At 38.1% G+C, this 19,117-nt stretch overlaps 2 protein-coding genes across 2 annotated transcripts; both read left to right on the top strand.

Annotated features, from left to right (window-relative positions):
- Positions 1-7,510: 7,510 nt before the first annotated feature.
- LOC127808082 (putative lipase ROG1) lies at positions 7,511-16,662 on the top strand. The gene is made up of 10 exons (XM_052346441.1): positions 7,511-7,970; positions 9,674-9,741; positions 11,684-11,754; positions 11,976-12,245; positions 13,628-13,788; positions 13,880-13,935; positions 14,149-14,201; positions 14,271-14,400; positions 15,970-16,067; positions 16,332-16,662. Exons 1-10 carry the CDS (start codon positions 7,669-7,671, stop codon positions 16,401-16,403), a joined length of 1,281 nt encoding a protein of 426 aa, XP_052202401.1. The 5' UTR covers positions 7,511-7,668; the 3' UTR covers positions 16,404-16,662.
- A 147-nt stretch (positions 16,663-16,809) lies between these two features.
- On the top strand, positions 16,810-18,520 carry LOC127808083 (EPIDERMAL PATTERNING FACTOR-like protein 5). The gene is made up of 4 exons (XM_052346442.1): positions 16,810-17,117; positions 17,870-17,980; positions 18,059-18,099; positions 18,197-18,520. Exons 1-4 carry the CDS (start codon positions 17,087-17,089, stop codon positions 18,389-18,391), a joined length of 378 nt encoding a protein of 125 aa, XP_052202402.1. The 5' UTR covers positions 16,810-17,086; the 3' UTR covers positions 18,392-18,520.
- The last annotated feature ends 597 nt before the right edge of the window (positions 18,521-19,117 follow it).

Below are 19,117 nucleotides of genomic sequence, written 5' to 3'. Positions count from 1 at the left end.
AACGACTCCGAGCCAGGGTTCGCTAGCCGGGGTCCTTTCATCTTGACTCAAATCATGGTCCGTGACCCACCTGGGTGTTCCCTCTCAGTTCAATTTAAACATATAAAAGCCGTTGTGTGTTAGCAGGGATCGTGATACGGCCTACCTGGACACATAGCTCAGCCATGTAAGTCAACAAAATAACTAGCCGTGGTATGTTAGCTCGGGTCACCCTACGATCCGCTCGAACATATAACTTGGCAGTACAAGTTGGAGTCTCACTAGCTGGGGTCCTTTTATATTGGCTTAAAGCCATGGTCTGGGACCTACCTGAGTGTTCACTCCCGATTTGTTAAAACTTGTCAAAAGCCACGATATGTTAGCCGAGGTCGCGACACAACCTCATATCCTGACAAATCTTTTATATTAAAACGTATCAGCCGAGGTCCGTCTTAATGAGACTATTCGCGACCTACCAGACACACGTCCTGATCATCTATCGTGGGCTACTCGGCCACGATATGCTACCCGAGATTGCAAAGCGACCTGCTTTTATATATTCTCGGTAAGGTTCTCATCATTTTGTCAATACATGCTGACTAAGGGTCTTCTTAATTCGCCTAAGTATAACTATTCGCATTGATTATTACAACTATCATTGACGAGCTATTTCGAGCATGTTAGTCTGCGAGTTGGGAAAACTCCGAATCTATCTAGACCTATGTTCGGACGATTCGTTCTCAAATTATATTCTTGGAGGTTTCTTCTGAGTCAATATTTCAAGTATACGGAAGTTTGCTGAAGTTATTTTCAAGTTATATCATGAAGATTGGTTCAAGAATTGCTATGCCAATTTAAGTCTGATTAGCTTGAGTTCATGAAGAAATTTAAGGTGAGATACACAAGTATAGAAGAAATTCCACTTTCATTGAATAAATGTTCGTATTACAAAAAAAAAAAAGGACTGTACGGGGGGCCTAGCTAAGAGAAGCGGTTGCATTAGTAGGCCGGGCCTCAGCGAGTTGAGGGATGTCGACAGACTGGGTCAGCTGAAGGTCGCCAGCTCTAGTAGGATGAGCCTCGGCGACCTCGGAAGGCTGTGCCTTAGTCGCCTTACCAAGCTGAGCCTCAATATCCCCAGATTGTTTGACCTCAGCAGCCGGCGTCGCGACCTCCGATGAATCAAGTGGGGTGGCAGCATCGGCGTCCTCAGCAGCCTCGGTCGCGTACCGTTTCACCTTTTCGATGGCCTACGCACCAAGAAGGCAAAATCCATCTCGGGATGGTTCAGCTAAAGAGTGTACAGGAACGCCGAACAGGTGTCAGACTTGACCTCTTTGCATACTAGGTCCATCCGAGCCCCCACATTTGCCTTAATATCATCGATGGTCCTCTTGGCGATCTCCTCGCACCGGACGGCCCGTTCGTCGGCCAGCTTTCGCTCCACTTCGGCCTCATTCAGCTTGTCTTGAGCCTCTCGCAAACATTCTTTGGTTTTATTCAGCTTGCCAGTAAGCTTTGAGTTAGCGGCCTCCCACTTATTCTTCGATCGGTGGAGCTCCTCGTCAAGGTCTTTATTCTTTTGTGTCACCTCCCTTAAACGCGCCTCAGAGCCCTCGGCCTACTTCCGGGCTGAAAGGAGCTCGGTCTCTAAAGCCTTCTTCTCCCCCTCGAGCTTCGCAAAGTTAGTCTGGAAAGTTGTATTCACTGCCTTTAGTTGTGCATCGAAGTCCAGGTGCTTCTGCTTAAGCTTTATGGAGGCAAGAGAAAGCTGAAGGAAAATGAGGATTAGCTCAAGAAAAAGGGCGAGCCAAGAAATTGAGATACAAAAAAGAGTAACTTACCACCAAACTATGACGAGCAATGTACTCGTAAAGAGCGGCTCCTTGTAGCCACGAATCATCCAGGGGCTTCACAACCAAGGTCAGGAGGGTAGGGATGGAGTCTAAGAGGGGGTCGACGAAGGTCCCTCCCGGTAGGTCTTCCAAGGCTGGCTTTCCTTTAGGAACCCTAGCCTTTTTCCTCCTGTCGTCCTCTTGCTGCGAAGGTTGGTCGGGTCTTCTTTTTGAGCCCGTAGCAGGGATCCTTTGTACCTCGCTCGCAACCTTCTTCCCGCGACCTCCGCTTGGGTTGCGATCCTAAAAGGCGGAGGCTCGCTGCCCCAATTGTTGTGGGGGGGCACTGTTGTTGCGTCGGCAGAGGGAAGAGGCGTTGCTTTGGCTGTCTTTGGCTTTGTTGATGAGGTTGGGCTTGTTGTGGGTGTTGTTATTGAGGCTGCGACAGTGGCCGCGACTGCTCCGACCTCTCTCCATGCGAGCTTGAGCTTGGGGTCGCGAAGGAAGTAGCACCAGGTTTAGCCTTAAACCTCATTGGCTGGATGAGCTCGAGATCCACCATACCTCCGGCTTGGCTGCTGGACTCTTGAAAGGCGGACATGAGGACTTATGCACCGAGGACCCCAACGCAGTCTCCTTTTATGACCTCAATGTCGAGGGAATGGGCGAGCTCGTGATTCCTGAGTAGCTCGTCGGTTATCTCGAAGCTCTCTGAATCCAAGCCTGCAGCAACGAGCTTGTCTAGAACTTCGCTCTCTTCCGCCGATAGGAGCGGTTTTCCGCCTCCAAGGTCTGCATGACAAAGCTAAATGTTAGAAACATTAGGCGAAATAAAGCAACCTAAGCCAACTAGCATGCCCTTACCCGGAGTAAGCACGAAGCTGAAATTATTGAGCAACGAAAGCGAAGGGTAGGAAACGAAGAACCAACTGGACTTGTAGTCGCCCACGTTGGATTTTTCCTTTGCCCTACCTTGGGGAAGGACGGCTTTATACTGCAAAGGGCGAGCTGCTACGTAATACAGCCCGTCCTTGGCATTCTTGAAGGAGAAATGAAATCTAACTAATTTCGGCGACGGTGGGGGAAGGCCGTTCCCAAGAAACAAAATGGTTAGCGAGGTTAGTTGGGCATATAAATTCGGTGTCAATTAGAAAGGAGCGAGTTTAACATTGTTCAAAAGGGCAATAAGATATGGAGCTACGGGGAACCTAAGGCCAGAATCAAGATGCTGGGGGCTAATAGCTACAAAGTTGGATGGTGGGTAGGCCGCGTAGGAGCTCGGAGCAGGGACATATACGAGGTAGCTCCTGGAGAGGCGAAACTCCCGAATGCAAGACGCCACCTCATGATGCTTGGCCTTAGATGGAAATCTTTTGAAGACCTCGCATCCCGAACTCCCCTTAGTAACCTGATTTTGAACCTCCAAGTCAGCTTCAGAAGAAGTCACGTCAACAACCTCCTAGGATCGCGAGCTCGTGCCCTCAAAGTTTTGTCCCTCCATCACGAAGCAATCTTCGGAGTTCAAAGTATCGTTTTCTCCTATGATATAGTTGCAGCGTTTTTGACCTGAATTCTCACGGATATGGTCGGACATCTACAAAAAAAAAAAAAAAAGAACAGTCAGGTTGCAAGTCGCAAAAGAGACCTCAAGAAACTAGAAAAACCCTAAAAATACCCCCTAATCTTTCAGGCCGAGCGCTCTGCAACAGGGTGCCGCCTAAGGCGGATGGGCTGCAACCGCGAGCCCAGTATTCCATAGGAAACTAATCCTAAGGTCATTGTGCTCGAAAGCTCAGTGAACGTCGAACCAACTGAATCGTATCGTTTCCCTAGAAAATGAAAGCGACATCAACGGAATCGGCAAAGACCAGAAGAAACCACCAACGGCTAAACAACGGTGGACAGACCTCGCAAAAAGAAAATGAAGAAAAGTGAGGGAAGTCACAGCAAACTTACCAAATGCCGAAGTCGGTTAAGAACGGTCGGCGTCTGAAGGCATGACAGCAATGGAAGCCTCGAGAGAAGAAGGTGAAAGCAAGAGGGCAAAAGCTGGAGAAAAGTTCAAAATAGCATGAAATAGGGAAAGAGGGGCACCCCCTAGTATTTATACTGATGGCCCAATCGATCCCGGTCGTTGGATCAAAAAATGACTTACTGCATGCTCCATATCCAGCGATCGCACGACAGTTTGTGGGTCCCACGGGCATAATCATGCGTAATGATGGGGGAATGTGCGCACTAAATGCGCTGCTGACAGGACGTGCTGCGTGGAACGAAGAGATTTGAAACAATTGGGCAAAAGCCGGAGGGGTGGGTTAACAGCTAGCACGCGTCAGCCCCCAGTGCGAAGATCGCACTGCGAGCTGGGGGGCTTGTGTTATACGTTATTCCCGCATCACTCCTTATGGGCCAAGCTCAATCCAATGGGTCGGCCCAATCACCCAGAGCTCAGAAAATCTCGGTGATCTCGTCAAAGAAAGCCCATAAACCATTGAAAGCCAAAGCTCATAAAGTAAGCATTCCGCAAGCTCCCGGTAAAGCCCCTAGCGAGCTCTCAACGATCGACTGACTAACTCATAGCAAAACCCTCAGTTCGTTGTACCGCCCAGGTCGCTGGCCTAAAACCGCCAACTCACATAAGTGACAGAACTACTCAGAAGACAAAGGTAGGGACTATTCACTTTATCTGCAATAACCCATACCCCTAGTAATGAGGATCTCACTTCCGATTTCGTGCAGACGATAAGGGCTGTTTGTTCCCCATTATGTAACCATTGTATTTTTATATGTTATCTAAATTGTAAAGGCTCCTCAATATAAATAAGAGTCAGAGGTATCATGAGGGGCAGGAACAGAAAGAATAATCAGATACCGTCATTCTGAGAAAATAATCAGAGTACGATCATGGAGTAAGTATCATTCTAATCAAACCACGTAAAAAATCCTGATGTTGACTCACGTCTAAAAAAAGAAAACCTTTTATATTCTTTTTTTGGCGCTTTAGATTTACTCATCGCGATTCAAAACGAATCACGATCGACTGAAATTAAACGTTGACAAATATAATATGTTAAGTACCTAATCAGGTGAGAAGATCTAATTAGTTGAGTGATGTACCCTTTGACCCCATGGTCCAATAATTTATTTACGCATTAACCTACAATTTAGCCCCAGTCTCAAGAACAATTAACCAATAAATCATCCCAAAATTTTCAGTTAGGGATTAAAAACCACCCGAAAACAGGCCATATATCCCCAAATTGCAGATTATATATGCAATCCCTTAAAGTTAAAGGCCTACTAATATCTTTATCAATCATAGGATAAATATGTATTATATATATATATAAAATAACTCTTATAATTTTATGTCAAAAGTCATGATAACCTTAAAACTCTGGGATTTGAGTTGGATCACAAATTTTGACATTAAAGGTGAATTTTTCCTCTTTAAAACAGACATTCAAATTGAATTTTATTATATGGCTAATATATTTATTTATTTTATTCGAATCTAGTTGGTTCAGCGTACAAAAGAAGAATTTTGGGGAGGGGGAGGGGTGGGGCTCATGCCGCTAGAATTTTATTTGTGTCGAGTTAATATTATATTATTTAAAATAAAAAATATAATATTTTTAACTATTAAAGAAATTATTTATTAAGAATAAAAGGTGTACTTTTTTGTGGGATGGTCCTTCACCTTTGGTCACATTCCCTGCCTTTTGAATTTAACATGATGATCAATTTAATTTTTTTAATAATAAAACTGGTCAAACTAATTTTTAAAATCATAAATAATAACATATGTAACTTTCTAGAAAAGAAAAAATAATAATAATAATAAAAGCCAAAGCCCCATATCTAGAAGGTGACGAGACATTTAACGCAGGTCTCCACTTCATGTCAAAAGCTAATAATATATTATCATCTATTCTCAATAATACATTACAACTTATCATTTTTAATAAATTAAAAAATTAAAATAAAACTTATTCATGTCCACTGGACGCAACAACATTTTGGTGGACAATACATAAACCATCATTTCATCTGCATTTAATATAATAATAAATTTATAAAATATTTTTTTATATAAATACTTTGATACTTAAATTAAATTCTCTTTATTAAAAAAGTTAGCAAAGCTCTTATATACATTTTAATTTATTTTTGAGAAGTGAGTGTTCACTTATTTATTTATAAAAGAGATTAAGAGAGTTGTGATAAATATCATTGATATTTTGAGATTGATTTGAATTTGATTCATTTTTATCCATTACATAATTTTTAGATAAATTTTTGAAGTTATTTATTTGTGCTTTTCTTAGTTTGAGAGAGATGTCTGGTAGTCTCTTAATCGTTCTTTTTTATTAGGAATCTGTCAAAAAATTCTCTTAGACTATTTGTGACTCTTTTTCTATTTTGATTCTTACGCTTTATCTTCAACTCTTAAATTTGTTTCAAGCAAAACGACTGAACAATATATATTCATTGACTTTATCCTTTTGACTTCAATTGTCAAATTCAAAATTATTTATTATTTAAGAGAGTTAGTATTTAAAACATGATATGTTGCCTGACATGAGCTCGTAGAGGGTGGGTGTGTGGGCGCTACTCTCACCCACATAAGACTCACGCCTCCTCTCAATTTCTTCATATCGGGCAAAAAAAAGATTTTTCGTTAATATTTTTAAAAATTACATAATATTTTTTTGTGTAACATTATATGGTTTTACTTGGCTTAATTGCATCAATAATAACTCAACTTTGTATTCTGTTACTGTTTGGTCATTGAACTTTGAAATGTTACCTGTTAGTCACTGATATTTCAAAACGGTTATTGCTTAGTCACTGAACTTTGAAATGTTACATGTTAGTCACTGGTATTTCAAAATTGTTACTATTTAATCACAAAATTTTAAAATGTTACTTATTAGTCATTAATATTTCAAAACTGTTATTGCTTAGTCATTGAACTTTAAAATATTACCTTCTAGTCATTGATATTTCAAAATCGTTTTTCACCCTTTACTCGATAGTCACTGAGCTTTAAGTTCACGAGTGACGAATGAGGAACAATTTTAAAATATTAGTGACTAATAGGTAATATTTTAAAGTTCAGTAACTAAGCAATAATCGTTTTGAAATATCAGTGACTAACAGGTAATACTTTTAAGTTCTGATCAAATAATAATAGAATGTAAAGTTGAGTTATTTTTGATGTAATTAATCTAGTTTTACTTTTATATTTTATAATTATTATGAAACATGGGTCCTTGAAAAGCGTTACGGAAGACGGCCGCGGTCGTATAATTAATTAATTAGGAGCTACCAACCTCAATATATATATATATAATAATAATAGGTTGAACTTTGACAACACACGTGTTATAAGATAAGGTGATATTTTCAATTCAATTAGCTTCTAGAGAGGGAGGGAGGGAGGGAGGGAGGGTACGGTTAGTTTAATTAGGAAGGCGGCTGCCAATCCATCGTTGTCTTGTCGGCATTTCAAACAAAACAATTCGGCCCGTAAAAATCCTCTTTCACGATTTCCCTTTTCATTTTATATATTACTAATTAAGGGATAATAAATATATTTTAAAAATTAAAAATAAAATAAAATACACACATACATCAATTTATTTATTCTATTATATTCTATTCTATTATATTATTTGCTGCTTGCCGCTGGATCTCAAGCCCATTTGGGGCATTTCACATTCATTGTTCGTTGGAGAGATCTTTTCAGAGCCGGCCCCCCTCCGTTGACCGGCGACTCCGGTCGCCTGCATCCCACCATTTATAAATCTGCCTCTGTTTCCCATACACGGAGAGCTTACGTGGATCGACAATGGCCTCGGCGGAGTCGTTGAAGAGTTCGGGAACTGCCCGAGGAGAAGTTGGAGGCGGAGGAAGACTGGAGGACATCATGGATTCGGAGAAGATTGAGGAGAACGGTAGTGAGAAGACCGTCACCGTTCTGGACCAGACCAAGAAGAAGAAGAATAAGAAGAAGAGGAGGAGTTCCTTCTTGCCGAAATTTGGATGTCTCAGATCGGACGGCGATGGGAGGTTCGATATGGAGTCCGCTTCCGCCGGAACGGTTCGATCGCCGACTCACCTTGTTGTTACGGTCAATGGAATCATTGGCAGGTTAGGCTCTCTGACTCTAGTGAATTTAACGAATTTCTAATTATGTCTGGGAACGACTAGCTTGTAAGGGCGGCAGCAACCAACAGTGACATTCAACTCCCAACAACTAAGTGAACAGTGAAATAGAACTAGGGAGATCTTAGTGGTAAATAAACTAGAATCACTTGAATCAATAGAAATTACTGATCAATGAGGTTATCGGAGGTTTGGTACTGCAAGATTAAGAGCAAGAACGCTATTAATCCTTCGTAACCTGTACACAGAGGAAGCTCCCGACTTACAAGTTTGTGAAATTCGATCTCAGAAAGAGAAATTCAACCTTGTCGAAACTAAAAGCACCCTTTAGAGATGGAAAATGGAGAAGCGACCTTTGCGTATGGTAAATCGAAAAGTTTGTGTGTTGAAAACTATCGTGATTCTGTAAAAGCTTCTAAGACCTCTCTCTCTCTCTCGCTATATATATATATATATATGTATCATCAAACCCACGCACACACGTGTGTTCGCCTTGTTAACAAGAAAGCCCAATAAACAATCCCCCTCAGAATCATGAGGAGAATTGGCAGAGACTGATGAGCTTGATGACCCGAGTGCCAATGCTAACCAAATTATCCATGCCTTGGTCCAACAAATTTTGCTTCTCCGACTCCGATGAAAGGTTCTTGGTCTTGGTCTTCACAATTCAATGGATCGCCTTTAGTTGCAATATTCATAAGCATCATTATTTGTCTCAAAATTTCTTGAATCTGGTGGTGGCAAACAATCTATGGCCTTGGTCTTAGCAATATAGGCTGTTTTCTTACGTAGCTTAAGTGCATGTCAATTGATTATATGTCCTTCCTTCAAGCCAATTCTTGGAAAACACCCATCAACCACTGCATTTCTTTGCCAGCCTTGATAGCAGCTGTTCATTCGTATTTGTTTATGAAAGCAACATACTTTTGCAGCTTGAAGTGCCACCGCTACTTAGTTGACTCATGGTTTAAGATTTTTTTTTTTCTTTCCGCAAGCATGTTTGGGCGTGTGTGCCGTGCACAAATTTTGATCCCTTTTTCTTTTGACAATGATAGAGAAGTTTTTATATTTTTTAAAAATTAAAAAATAAATTTAGAAGGTTAATTTTATGTCAAAAAATAAAGGATAATATATGAGGTGAGATAATAATTTAGAATAATTTTTATGACTTGAAAGAGCGAAGTTTTAATTGATATGTTATACATATAATTTTAATAAAAATAAAAAACATAAACATACAGCTCAAGCCGGTACATTCCATGAAAAAAAGCTGGTATGGTACGTAAAATCTTATTATTGGTTGATTACAAGCTGGTACATACCAATATGCAAGCCTATATTGAACATGCTTAGTTTTTTTTTTTTTTTTTATCATTTTTCTTCTACATATTGATTCGTACGGTAGGTACTTACAACTATGCCTGAGATTACTATATGAGCAAGTAAATATCTATATATTTTCAATGATTTTTTCTTGGTTGCTCAAGGCTATCAAATTGCTATTTTTCGTAGTTCTTTTGGACAAGTCATCAAGACATTTAGATTTGTGAAAGATCTGGTGATGTTCTATAGTTCTCATGTTCCAATTGGCATACTTTAATCGGAATACTTTTGCTACCAGATGCTTGGGTGTTTATGCTTAATTTTTTATTGTTCTTTTCAATTGATATTTTCTTCTCTGTGTTCAGTGCTCAAAATTGGAGATTTGCTGCAAAACAGTTTCTGAAGCAGTATCCTCGAGATGTTGTTGTTCACTGTGAGTTTTATACAATCAATGGTCCTTTTCCTTCCTGTTCCTATTGTTTGAAAATATTTTTCTCTTAATTTATCTTATTTTATTTTCAAAAGAGTACACATTAACTTGTTTCATGCTTTAATCTTATGGTATTCAGTAAAATTATTTCTACTTCACTGCATTTCACCTTTCTTGAAGTATTAGCAGTTGATTACTCTGTTGGGGGCTTGGTTTTACTTTTATTTCTTCTTATGTATACTTTTCCAGCATTTTTGCAAAGAGCATTGGAGGATATTTCCAGAGGGTTATGCTATGATGTTTGGTGACCAAATAGTGTTGCTTAAATGCAAGCAACAAGTTTCGTGCAAATAAACACTCGAAGCTAATTTTTTCACGTATGACCAAAAAAAATACTTTTTAACTCTATTACGACATCAACAATCACAAGCCTTAATCCCACAGGTCAGGTCAGCTATATGAGTTCTAGACCTCTAACCATCTCTATCCACAACCATATCCTTTAGAAGGCTAATATATCATTTTGTAATCCTATTAACATTGAGAGATGCCCACAAATGTGTTCAATGACATTAAGGAATGGGATATTAATACAATCAGTGGTAATGTGAGGATTTATATTTCAAAAAAAAGGAAAAAGAGAGTAAAAGAACAGCAGATTTATGTGGTCAACCTGTCATATTTATTGAAGTTGATCTAATAAGTAATAACAATGTAGAGAACCTAAATGTTGTTCAACTTTTACACTTACTGTAGTTGTAGGGTTACCCCACATTTTTCATCGTCACCAATCAAATGACTCCTATCAATGAGCCAGACCAACACTGTCATCTTGTTTGCTTGGATCTCTAATTTTATAACCATGCATAATTAGATAAACTAGAGGAGCATAATCTCAGTACAAGTGTATTTTATTTCTTTGCTTATTATTGTTATCATCATGCAAGAAAGAATAAACTGTACTATTAACTCTGCCTTCCACTTGGGTGCTTGAGGAGTATGTTTCTTGTGTCTATGCTAAAAATATCTGGTTTGTGATATTTCTCTCTTACACAGTTAAGTAATAATCAACCGCTAGTTGTAAAGTAAAACGATAATCCCAGGCAGGGGACAAGTTGTTAGTTCTTTCAATTAACTAACCTTGGAAACCTTGGACATTAACGCTCCTGAATTTCTTGATTCCAAACTTTGATCCTAATATGTATGAGTACCTTCTAGTATGTGGGATGATATAGTGTTTTCAGAAGTGCTAAGTGCACTTAAGACAGAAGGCCTATGGAGCTTAAGTACAAAGCTAAATGAAATAAGGAGTATAAACTTTTAGAAGGTTAAAAAATATAAACTGTTAAAAAATCATTAAACAAACTAAATAAGAAATAGGGCTGCAAATTTAATAAAAGATGAGATTCATTTTTCATTTATATTTTATACCCAGTTGCAAGTTCGTATAATCATAGCAAAAAAATTCATAAAGAAAAAGGATCATCCCTAATTTACAACAATCCCCAATCAATCAACAATCCTTAATTTACAGCAATCAAGAATAAATTGGCAATCTCTAATTTACATCTAGTTACATGTTCCTTCAATATTTATTGCTCGGTAAATATAGCTTAGTCTTTTTTTTTTTTTCAAATGTATATATGATTTTATTAAGCTCTAATAACAGCTTCTTTTTGGGTAAAAGATTCTATACAAGCAGCCACATCATTGCAAAAATTTAAACAAATCCAACCATTCATATTTGATACAAAAAATGTGTTTCTGAAGTGTGCTTTTTAAAGCTTTGAAGCTCAAGTAAAAGCAAAACTTAATTGTGCTTTATTTATGCTCATCCAAAGTGGCTGAGCTTCACACACAAAAAGCTCTAAGCATGCCGTGCTTTGTGCTTAAAGCGTGCTTTTTTAAACACTGAATTGATATTTGACAAAATTTTTATCTCTAGGTAGCGAATGTAATTATGGGCATTTGACATTTCATGGTGTTGATGTAATGGGAAACAGATTAGCAGATGAGGTATGTAATATCTTCAAGTATCACCTTCTTACACTCCATAATTTGTGTTAGCATCAAGCTATGTAATAAATGCATCATCAAATGCTCACCTTTTGCTCCTCTTCTTGAATTGTGTGTTTCCAGTTGTTTTTTAGTTTATAGATGCAAATTATGATTGAAACTGCTCTCTTCCATTTGAAGTTGTCATCCAAGGATGGTAAAACAAGTATTCCTTCTTTCAGGTAATATCTGTTGTAAGGCGTTATCCAGATCTTGTAAAGATATCTTTTATAGGCCACTCACTGGGTGGCCTAGTAGCAAGATATGCCATTGCTAAGCTGTATGGAAAAGTTATCACTCAGAAACCTTCCCAAGAAAATGGAGAAAGTAGAAGTAATGGTCCCAAAGATCCAGCTCCAGAAGAGAAATTTAAAGGCCAAATTGCTGGTTTGGAGCCTGTGAATTTTATAACTTCCGCAACACCACATCTCGGTTCAAGGGGGCATAAACAGGTAATGGATATAGCCTCTGCATGCATATCACTCCTCCTTATTTTCATATGACATGTGACCTCTTATATATAATGAAAGAGTTAGACAGAGCTGTTTGTAAGTGGCAATGGGAGTTTTTCCTTTTCTTTTAATGGGAATTTTTTTTTGCAGAAGTGATAACTCATCTGTCAAACAACTCCATGACTAAATGGGCCAGCAAATATGTTTTCCTTCATCAATCATTTGTACATTTTCTGAGGAATGCTTTAAACTTAGTAAATCTAATAAGACTTTTAGCAGAATCTGTGAATTTTATATTTCCACTTTTTTCTTCTCTGTGCCCAACATGATTCAATTCCATAGATCTTTCAGTATTAGTAAAACAGTCAATAATTAGTTTAGGAAACAAGAAAATGAGTTAAAGCAATTTGAGTATGATATTTCTTTTCTTTTTCCAAGAAGTAGTGTGGTTGAGTTTGCTGAGACATGATGAATTCTTTAGGGCACATAATAAAGCGATACCTCATCATGTAGTTAGTCCAAACAACTGACTATACGCTTCACTGCAATCTGCAAATATCAGAGCTCTGTAAAGACTGTTTACCTAGAGTAATTTGGGGCTAGATATGCAGAGTTCTGAGATCTTTCATTGCGAAAGCCTTCTGGTCCTGCACTTATACTCAATCAAAACCATTCGTTAAGGTTTAGTAGTTTATCTTAATGGTGTCATCGTTCTTCTTTTGTGGTGATCATATTTTGCTAAACCAGTTTTTGAGCTCTCTAATTGATTTTTATAGTCTTAGGGCCTGTTTGGTATTGCTGTGCTGTGCTGTGAAAGTAATACTGATAAACTAGTGTTTGGTAACTGAGTGCGGTGCTGTGCTTATTAATATTAAAAGAAATAAGTGTTTGGTTAGTATTTTTTTGTTGTATTGTAAATTTTTAAAATGATTAGAAAAGACTCTAGGATTAAATAACTATTTTGGAAACTGGCATAATTATGAAGAGAGAATATTTATAAAAGTAAATAGCTTATTAATGATTGTGGGTCCCAGTAAAAGCTACTGTGCTTTTTATAAAAAAAAATAGGGGTCCCTTGCTTTCCTTAAAGAGCAGCTTATCCTGCTTTGTTGGAAGAACTGAAACAACCAAAGCTGATTTTTTTAAAAATAGGTTGATAAAAAGCTAGTTTGCTTAAAAACCACAGCAATACTATTGGCTTTTAGGCCCTTAGCATCTTGTTCTTAATGATTCACTTATTTAAAGTACTTGAGAATGATAAAGAAGCTAAAGCCATTCGGTAGGGGTATTAGCAGAAATGTGCTCTATACTACAAAGAATATCATGGATATACATAATTGTTAATATTGTCCTTATATCTTCATGACTTTTATGGTTTGCAGGCCCCCGTACTTTGTGGCTTTTACAACCTGGAGAAGGCAGCGTCCAGTGCATCATGGATGCTTGGAAGAACTGGGAAACATTTATTTTTAAGGGATGGTGCTAAAGAAAAACCTCCTCTTCTACTTCAGATGGTCAACGATAGTGACAACCTTCCATTTATGTGAGCCCCAACTGAATTTGTTAGATTTTTTATTTGAATCCATATTTGGTTACTGCAAATGATATATAACCTAAGTAAACTTGTCTTGCAGATCTGCTTTAGGGTCCTTTAGGCGTCGTGTTGCCTATGCTAATGCACGTTTTGACCGTATCCTGCCATTCTATATGAATTTTTGCTCTTCTTCTTATGTAAATGCCTTTGTGCTCCTAAGAAATATTTAGAAGTAAGGTGTCTGAATTTGAACATACAATTGGAAGATAGTCACTGTACATGGGAATTTGTTGTGAAGAATGGCTGTTGACAATTGCAATGTTTTTGAAAACCTGGGTTTAATGTGAAGAACTTGACACTTTGTTATAGATCTTGTTGGATGGAGTACATCATCATTGCGGCATCGAAGTGAGCTCCCAAAGGTAATTCTAAAGCTCCACGGAGCTTTTTAGTTATCTTTCAAATGTCCTCATATATTTTTCTTTCTTCAGCGCCAAAATCTTACAAGAAGTGAGAAATATCCACATATAATTAATGTGGAGCCAGCAAAATCTGCACACGCTCAAGATGGAACCTCAGTAGAGACCAAAGGCAACAGAAGTAAGACCGCTGATATGGAAGGTTAGTTGCTTATTTTTATCTGAAGCTCTAAAGATGGTATCCAAGTTATTCATGATGTTCTAAAGCTGTTAACATGAGTTTCATAAAGAGAAATGGTAAGAGTTGCCAAGCTGGTATAAAGTCAAAGAAATCCGACACCTCCACTTGAAAAATTCTTAGAATTAAATAAAGTGTATACGCTGAAGAGAGATCCTTCTATTTGTTATTTTTTCTGGAAGTGTAAAAGAGAGTAAAAATATTACTTATGTAACTAAGTTGCCACGGATCCCTCATTCGGTAAGAAAAAGGAGATCATATGCTGATGCCGAAGAAATTGAGGAAAGGGAGAAGAAGAAGCTGGGAAGGAGAAGTTGTAGAAGATGATATGAGAGAGAGAGAGAGCAATCCATTTTATTCAAACTCCAGTGTCATTTTTGTTCACATCAAGATTGCCTCTTCATAGACTAACATCCTATCACAAAAAGCTATCAAATCCAAATTACAAAGTTAAAACAATTCTAAAATTAAATTTTGTTAGGGCCCGCATTTGGTAAGAAACGGGAGATCTTGAGCAATATAAGAGGGACAGGCAGCACAACCAAACAGTTTAAGCTTTTGAGTTAGATGGCAAGTGTCTGACATGTGATGAATTTCTTCATGATATTTTTTTCTTGGAAAAGTTGTCCAAGCTGTGTGGTACTGGCATAAAATGAGTGCATATGTTAGTAGCATAAGTGAAGTGTTCCTAGTCAGCATGTATTGCATTTGGGAAAAAGTGCTTCGAACATGTACAACATACTTCTCGACTGTTTCTTCATCCCATGTCATGGAGAGGAACACAAAAAGCAAGGAAGAATTTAACTTTATGCATCTTTGTGCTGTTCTTCACTGTGCTTAATGATACACTAGAAATGATGTTAGGGTACATTATCAGATGAGGTATGGAAGATACGAGTAATTAAGGTTGAAAGAATTTTCAAAAGCAGAGATCTCTTAATGGATATATATATTCCTTTGTTTATTAAAGGAATATATAATTATGCAATGCTTTTGGTGAGTTCATTTTTGGATGACCTTGCGGTTGGGAATATAGTGTATGGGCCCACATTTTCTGAGACTAGGCAGAGCTCGGAACTAGCATGTCTTGTTTCAATTGAACTGGAAACAGATATAAATGCACTTGTTTGTTGTAGCACTTGGGAAGGAATGGAAAAGGAAATTGAAAACCTATGCCAGAATTGGTATTCAATGAAAAAGAAATACAAGTAAAGAAAACTATTATGATGCCCTTTCTTTCAATTGCGATGATGACCAAGGATATCAAACTTCAGAACCCTTACTGCTAGAGGATTTGAAGAACCATATGATATTCCGTTTCATTCGATTTTTTCTGAGTAATTGATCTGTAAGGATATCAAACTTCAGAACCCTTACTGCTAGAGGATTTGAAGAACCCTATGATATTCCGTTTCATTCGATTTTTTCTGAGTAATTGTTCTGGGGGTATAAATTATCTTCAAACGTTATTTACCCTGACCATTCTATATTTTCAAACATTATTCAATCCTTCCCCATTGTGTACAATTGTAGAGGCAATGCTCAGGGGTCTCACAAAAGTCAGCTGGGAAAGGGTTGATGTAGACTTCAGAGGGACCGCACAACGATTTTTGGCACACAGTACCATTCAGGTAAATTTCTTCTTGCTTCTGAATTTTACTATACCGAAACAAATTGTTTTCCATAACCCCAAAGGGAGATGAGGATCAAAAGTCAAGCTTTTGAGCTGGAACTCCCTAGTTATAGCTTTTTTAACCATTTACAAACCAGTCCCTCTATGGTTCCTTTTTTTTTTTTTTTTACTTAACTGTCTTCTGTTGATGTTCAGCAGTGAGCATGCCTCCAAATCTCAACTCTCATTTTGTAAACGACGTTCGTTTATTCTGTCCATGCAGGTTAAAACCTACTGGTTGAATTCTGATGGAACTGATGTTATTCAGCACATGGTTGATAATTTTTTGTTGTGAAGTTGTCCCGCTGGCATCTGCTCAAGCAGCGATCTATTTTTTGTCATCTGTTGTGGAAATAGAAGTATGTAACCTTCAACAATTTCATTCATTTTTAAGCATAGGTGCGTATAGGCTTAAGAAAATAGTGGAGGGTGTGTCATGTGGTGTGGCTTCCCCTTAGCCTCAGATATAGAGAGGAGACTGAGAAGCAAGCAGATATTGTGCCCATCTGACTCTCTTTAGAATAAATAAGAAGAATCATAGCTTTATTGTATTAGTTTCCATCAAGCATGATGCATTACAACCTGGCAAATGATAAATTTTTCTTTCTATTGAGGTACGTTTGGGAAAATACAATTTCTCGGCACAGTGAAGTTGCACTTTATGTACAGTGAGCCATAGATGGATCATGCTACATGTACACCATTTTTGTACATCTTGGGCTACACAGGGGATATTATGACCAAAATACCCTGCGCCTCTCCATGAGCCTCACGCGCCTCTATGCGCCTCATGAGGGGTTTTTTGTCATAATATCCCATTTTATAGCCCAAGATGTACAAAATAGGTGTACCAACATTTTTCGCCATAGATACAGCCGGATGTTATCTTTCCTTTGGAAACACACTCACATGACTGTCTCTCTGTGTCTGGGTGTTTGAGAGGGAGAATTCCATGACACAGTTGGCAGCTTTTCTGCTATGGCAATAAATGCAGCCTTCTGCCAAATGGGTAAATACTATCTATAATAATAATAATGCTAATCATGTAATAATGTTGTGTTTTTAGGGTATATTTTTTCTTTTATAATCATTAATAAGTGAAAGTGATGCAATTAGGTAAATTTATCACTTTGTGGTCTGCTGCAGCATCACTTAATATAAGCCATTATCTTAATAAGATTTATGATTTGAATTTTCTTTTTTTTTTTATTGAAGTATTAGAAGAGTTTACAATTCAGAGAAACATTGATATATTTTGAAATAGCAATGAACCTTTATATGTTTGATTATTAAGATGAATAGACGACACAAACACCAAGAGCAAAGAAAGAAAAGAAAGCAGTGGGCAGAGGGGACAAAGTGAGTGAAAATGAATGAAGAGAAATACCCAAAACCAAAACGCAACAAAATCACAAGTCAGCATCATCATCGCCACCTGCTGCTGTTTGTTTGTGTGAATCTTCAATTCCCTTCTACTTGCTATTTCCGAATTCCATCCCATCCCCTATACTCTTCTCTTCTCTTCTCTCTTTAATTTAGGGTTTCTGCTGCACTATAAAAAAAAGTATAGTTGGGGCCTTCATCATCAGACATCAGGCACGTTGTTTTCTGTTTCCCCTTCTGGATCTCGTCAACTTTCTCGCATATCTCAGCCTATGTCTAAGCTTAATCTGTAGCCTTCTCTCTCTCTCTCTCTCTCTCTCACTCACTCACACACGCACACACACGCACACACACACACGTTAATTATTTTCTTGCCAGTTGGTTTCTATCCATCGGGAAATTCATACATGGGATGCTTTCCTAACGTCATATATGTAATTGCCGTCATCTTCCTCTTGATTTCAAGTCCGACCACCGCCGCCATTGAAGGTTAGCTCTTCTTCTTCTTCTTCTTCTACGCATTTAATTATCTCAGAATTAATATACAGAATTCATCACATGCTGCAGGAAGAACAGTGTCCAAGCTGCTGGTTGGCTCTCCTTCCATGGTAACCTGTATATATAATAATACTAATTATAAGTTTTGGGGTTTGAAATAAAAAAAAAAAAAAAAAAGTAACAAGAGAAGATGATGAATTCATGCAGAAGGGGATTGGGGCGGCAGGCATGAGGATGAGGATGATAGGGTCGAGGCCGCCGAGATGCGGCCGGCGGTGCGAGGCGATTCAAGTGCCGGTTGGCCCCCGGATCAGAGCCGTTGCGTTTTGGAGAGGCGGGGCCTCCGACTACGTGCCCGTTTGCTGGAAGTGTAAATGTGGGGACTTCATTTTCAGTCCCTGACCCGACCCGACCCGGTGTAATATAACTAAAAGTCTACTCTGTTCATTTCGTCTATGATATGATAAGATGATGATTCGGGTTTCGTTAATTCGGGCATCATATTATATAGAAAATTGGGGTTTTGATTCATTTGTTGTAAAATTCTAGAGCGATGGAGTTTTGATTGATGAATCGCCGTGGAAGATGACGACGCCATCCATTTATTGGCGGTGTACGTCAGAGGCTGCTGCAAATAAATAAAGAATCGTGCTAGATTTACAATTATTTTGTACATTTTAGATTACGTAAGAAGATATTATGATCAAAATACCTGTACCTCACATGCGCCTCACGCGCCTCTATGCACCTAATGAGGAATCTTTTTGTAATTGGTATATTTTTATGTAGTCCAAAAAATACACAAAAATATATCAATAACATTTTTCCAACATACCATCATAGTAAGCTAAATCATTGAGATGAGCCTCCACACGATTATTAACTGTTGAATAATAATAATAATAATAAAAGATAATCCATTAGGTAGGACTCTGCGCCAAATCTCGGAATTCAAGCTCTGGCATCTCCGCAAGGATACACCCACACACACAAGGTAAAATCATATTAGAGTATGTTTGATCGTATTTAATTAAAAAAAATATTTTTTTAATTTATATGAAAAATAAAAATTACCCTCTTAGATAACTTTTTTTATAAAAAATAAGACAAAATATATTTTAATAGTTG

Source organism: Diospyros lotus, chromosome 8 (assembly GCF_014633365.1).
Source record: "Diospyros lotus cultivar Yz01 chromosome 8, ASM1463336v1, whole genome shotgun sequence".
NCBI classification, from domain to species: domain Eukaryota; kingdom Viridiplantae; phylum Streptophyta; class Magnoliopsida; order Ericales; family Ebenaceae; genus Diospyros; species Diospyros lotus.
The sequence above is the reverse complement of the archived record's forward strand: the minus strand, read 5'-3'. Positions and strand labels throughout refer to the sequence as shown.

Coding starts and splice junctions, on each gene's coding strand:
- LOC127808083 (XM_052346442.1), top strand. CDS start 17,087: ATGGCAATAAATGCAGCCTTCTGCCAAATGG. Junction 17,981..18,058: donor GACCACCGCCGCCATTGAAG/GTTAGCTCTTCT, acceptor CACATGCTGCAG/GAAGAACAGTGTCCAAGCTG. Junction 18,100..18,196: donor TGGTTGGCTCTCCTTCCATG/GTAACCTGTATA, acceptor GAATTCATGCAG/AAGGGGATTGGGGCGGCAGG.
- LOC127808082 (XM_052346441.1), top strand. CDS start 7,669: ATGGCCTCGGCGGAGTCGTTGAAGAGTTCGGGAACTGCCCGAGGAGAA. Junction 11,755..11,975: donor GAAACAGATTAGCAGATGAG/GTATGTAATATC, acceptor TCCTTCTTTCAG/GTAATATCTGTTGTAAGGCG. Junction 14,401..15,969: donor TAAGACCGCTGATATGGAAG/GTTAGTTGCTTA, acceptor GTACAATTGTAG/AGGCAATGCTCAGGGGTCTC.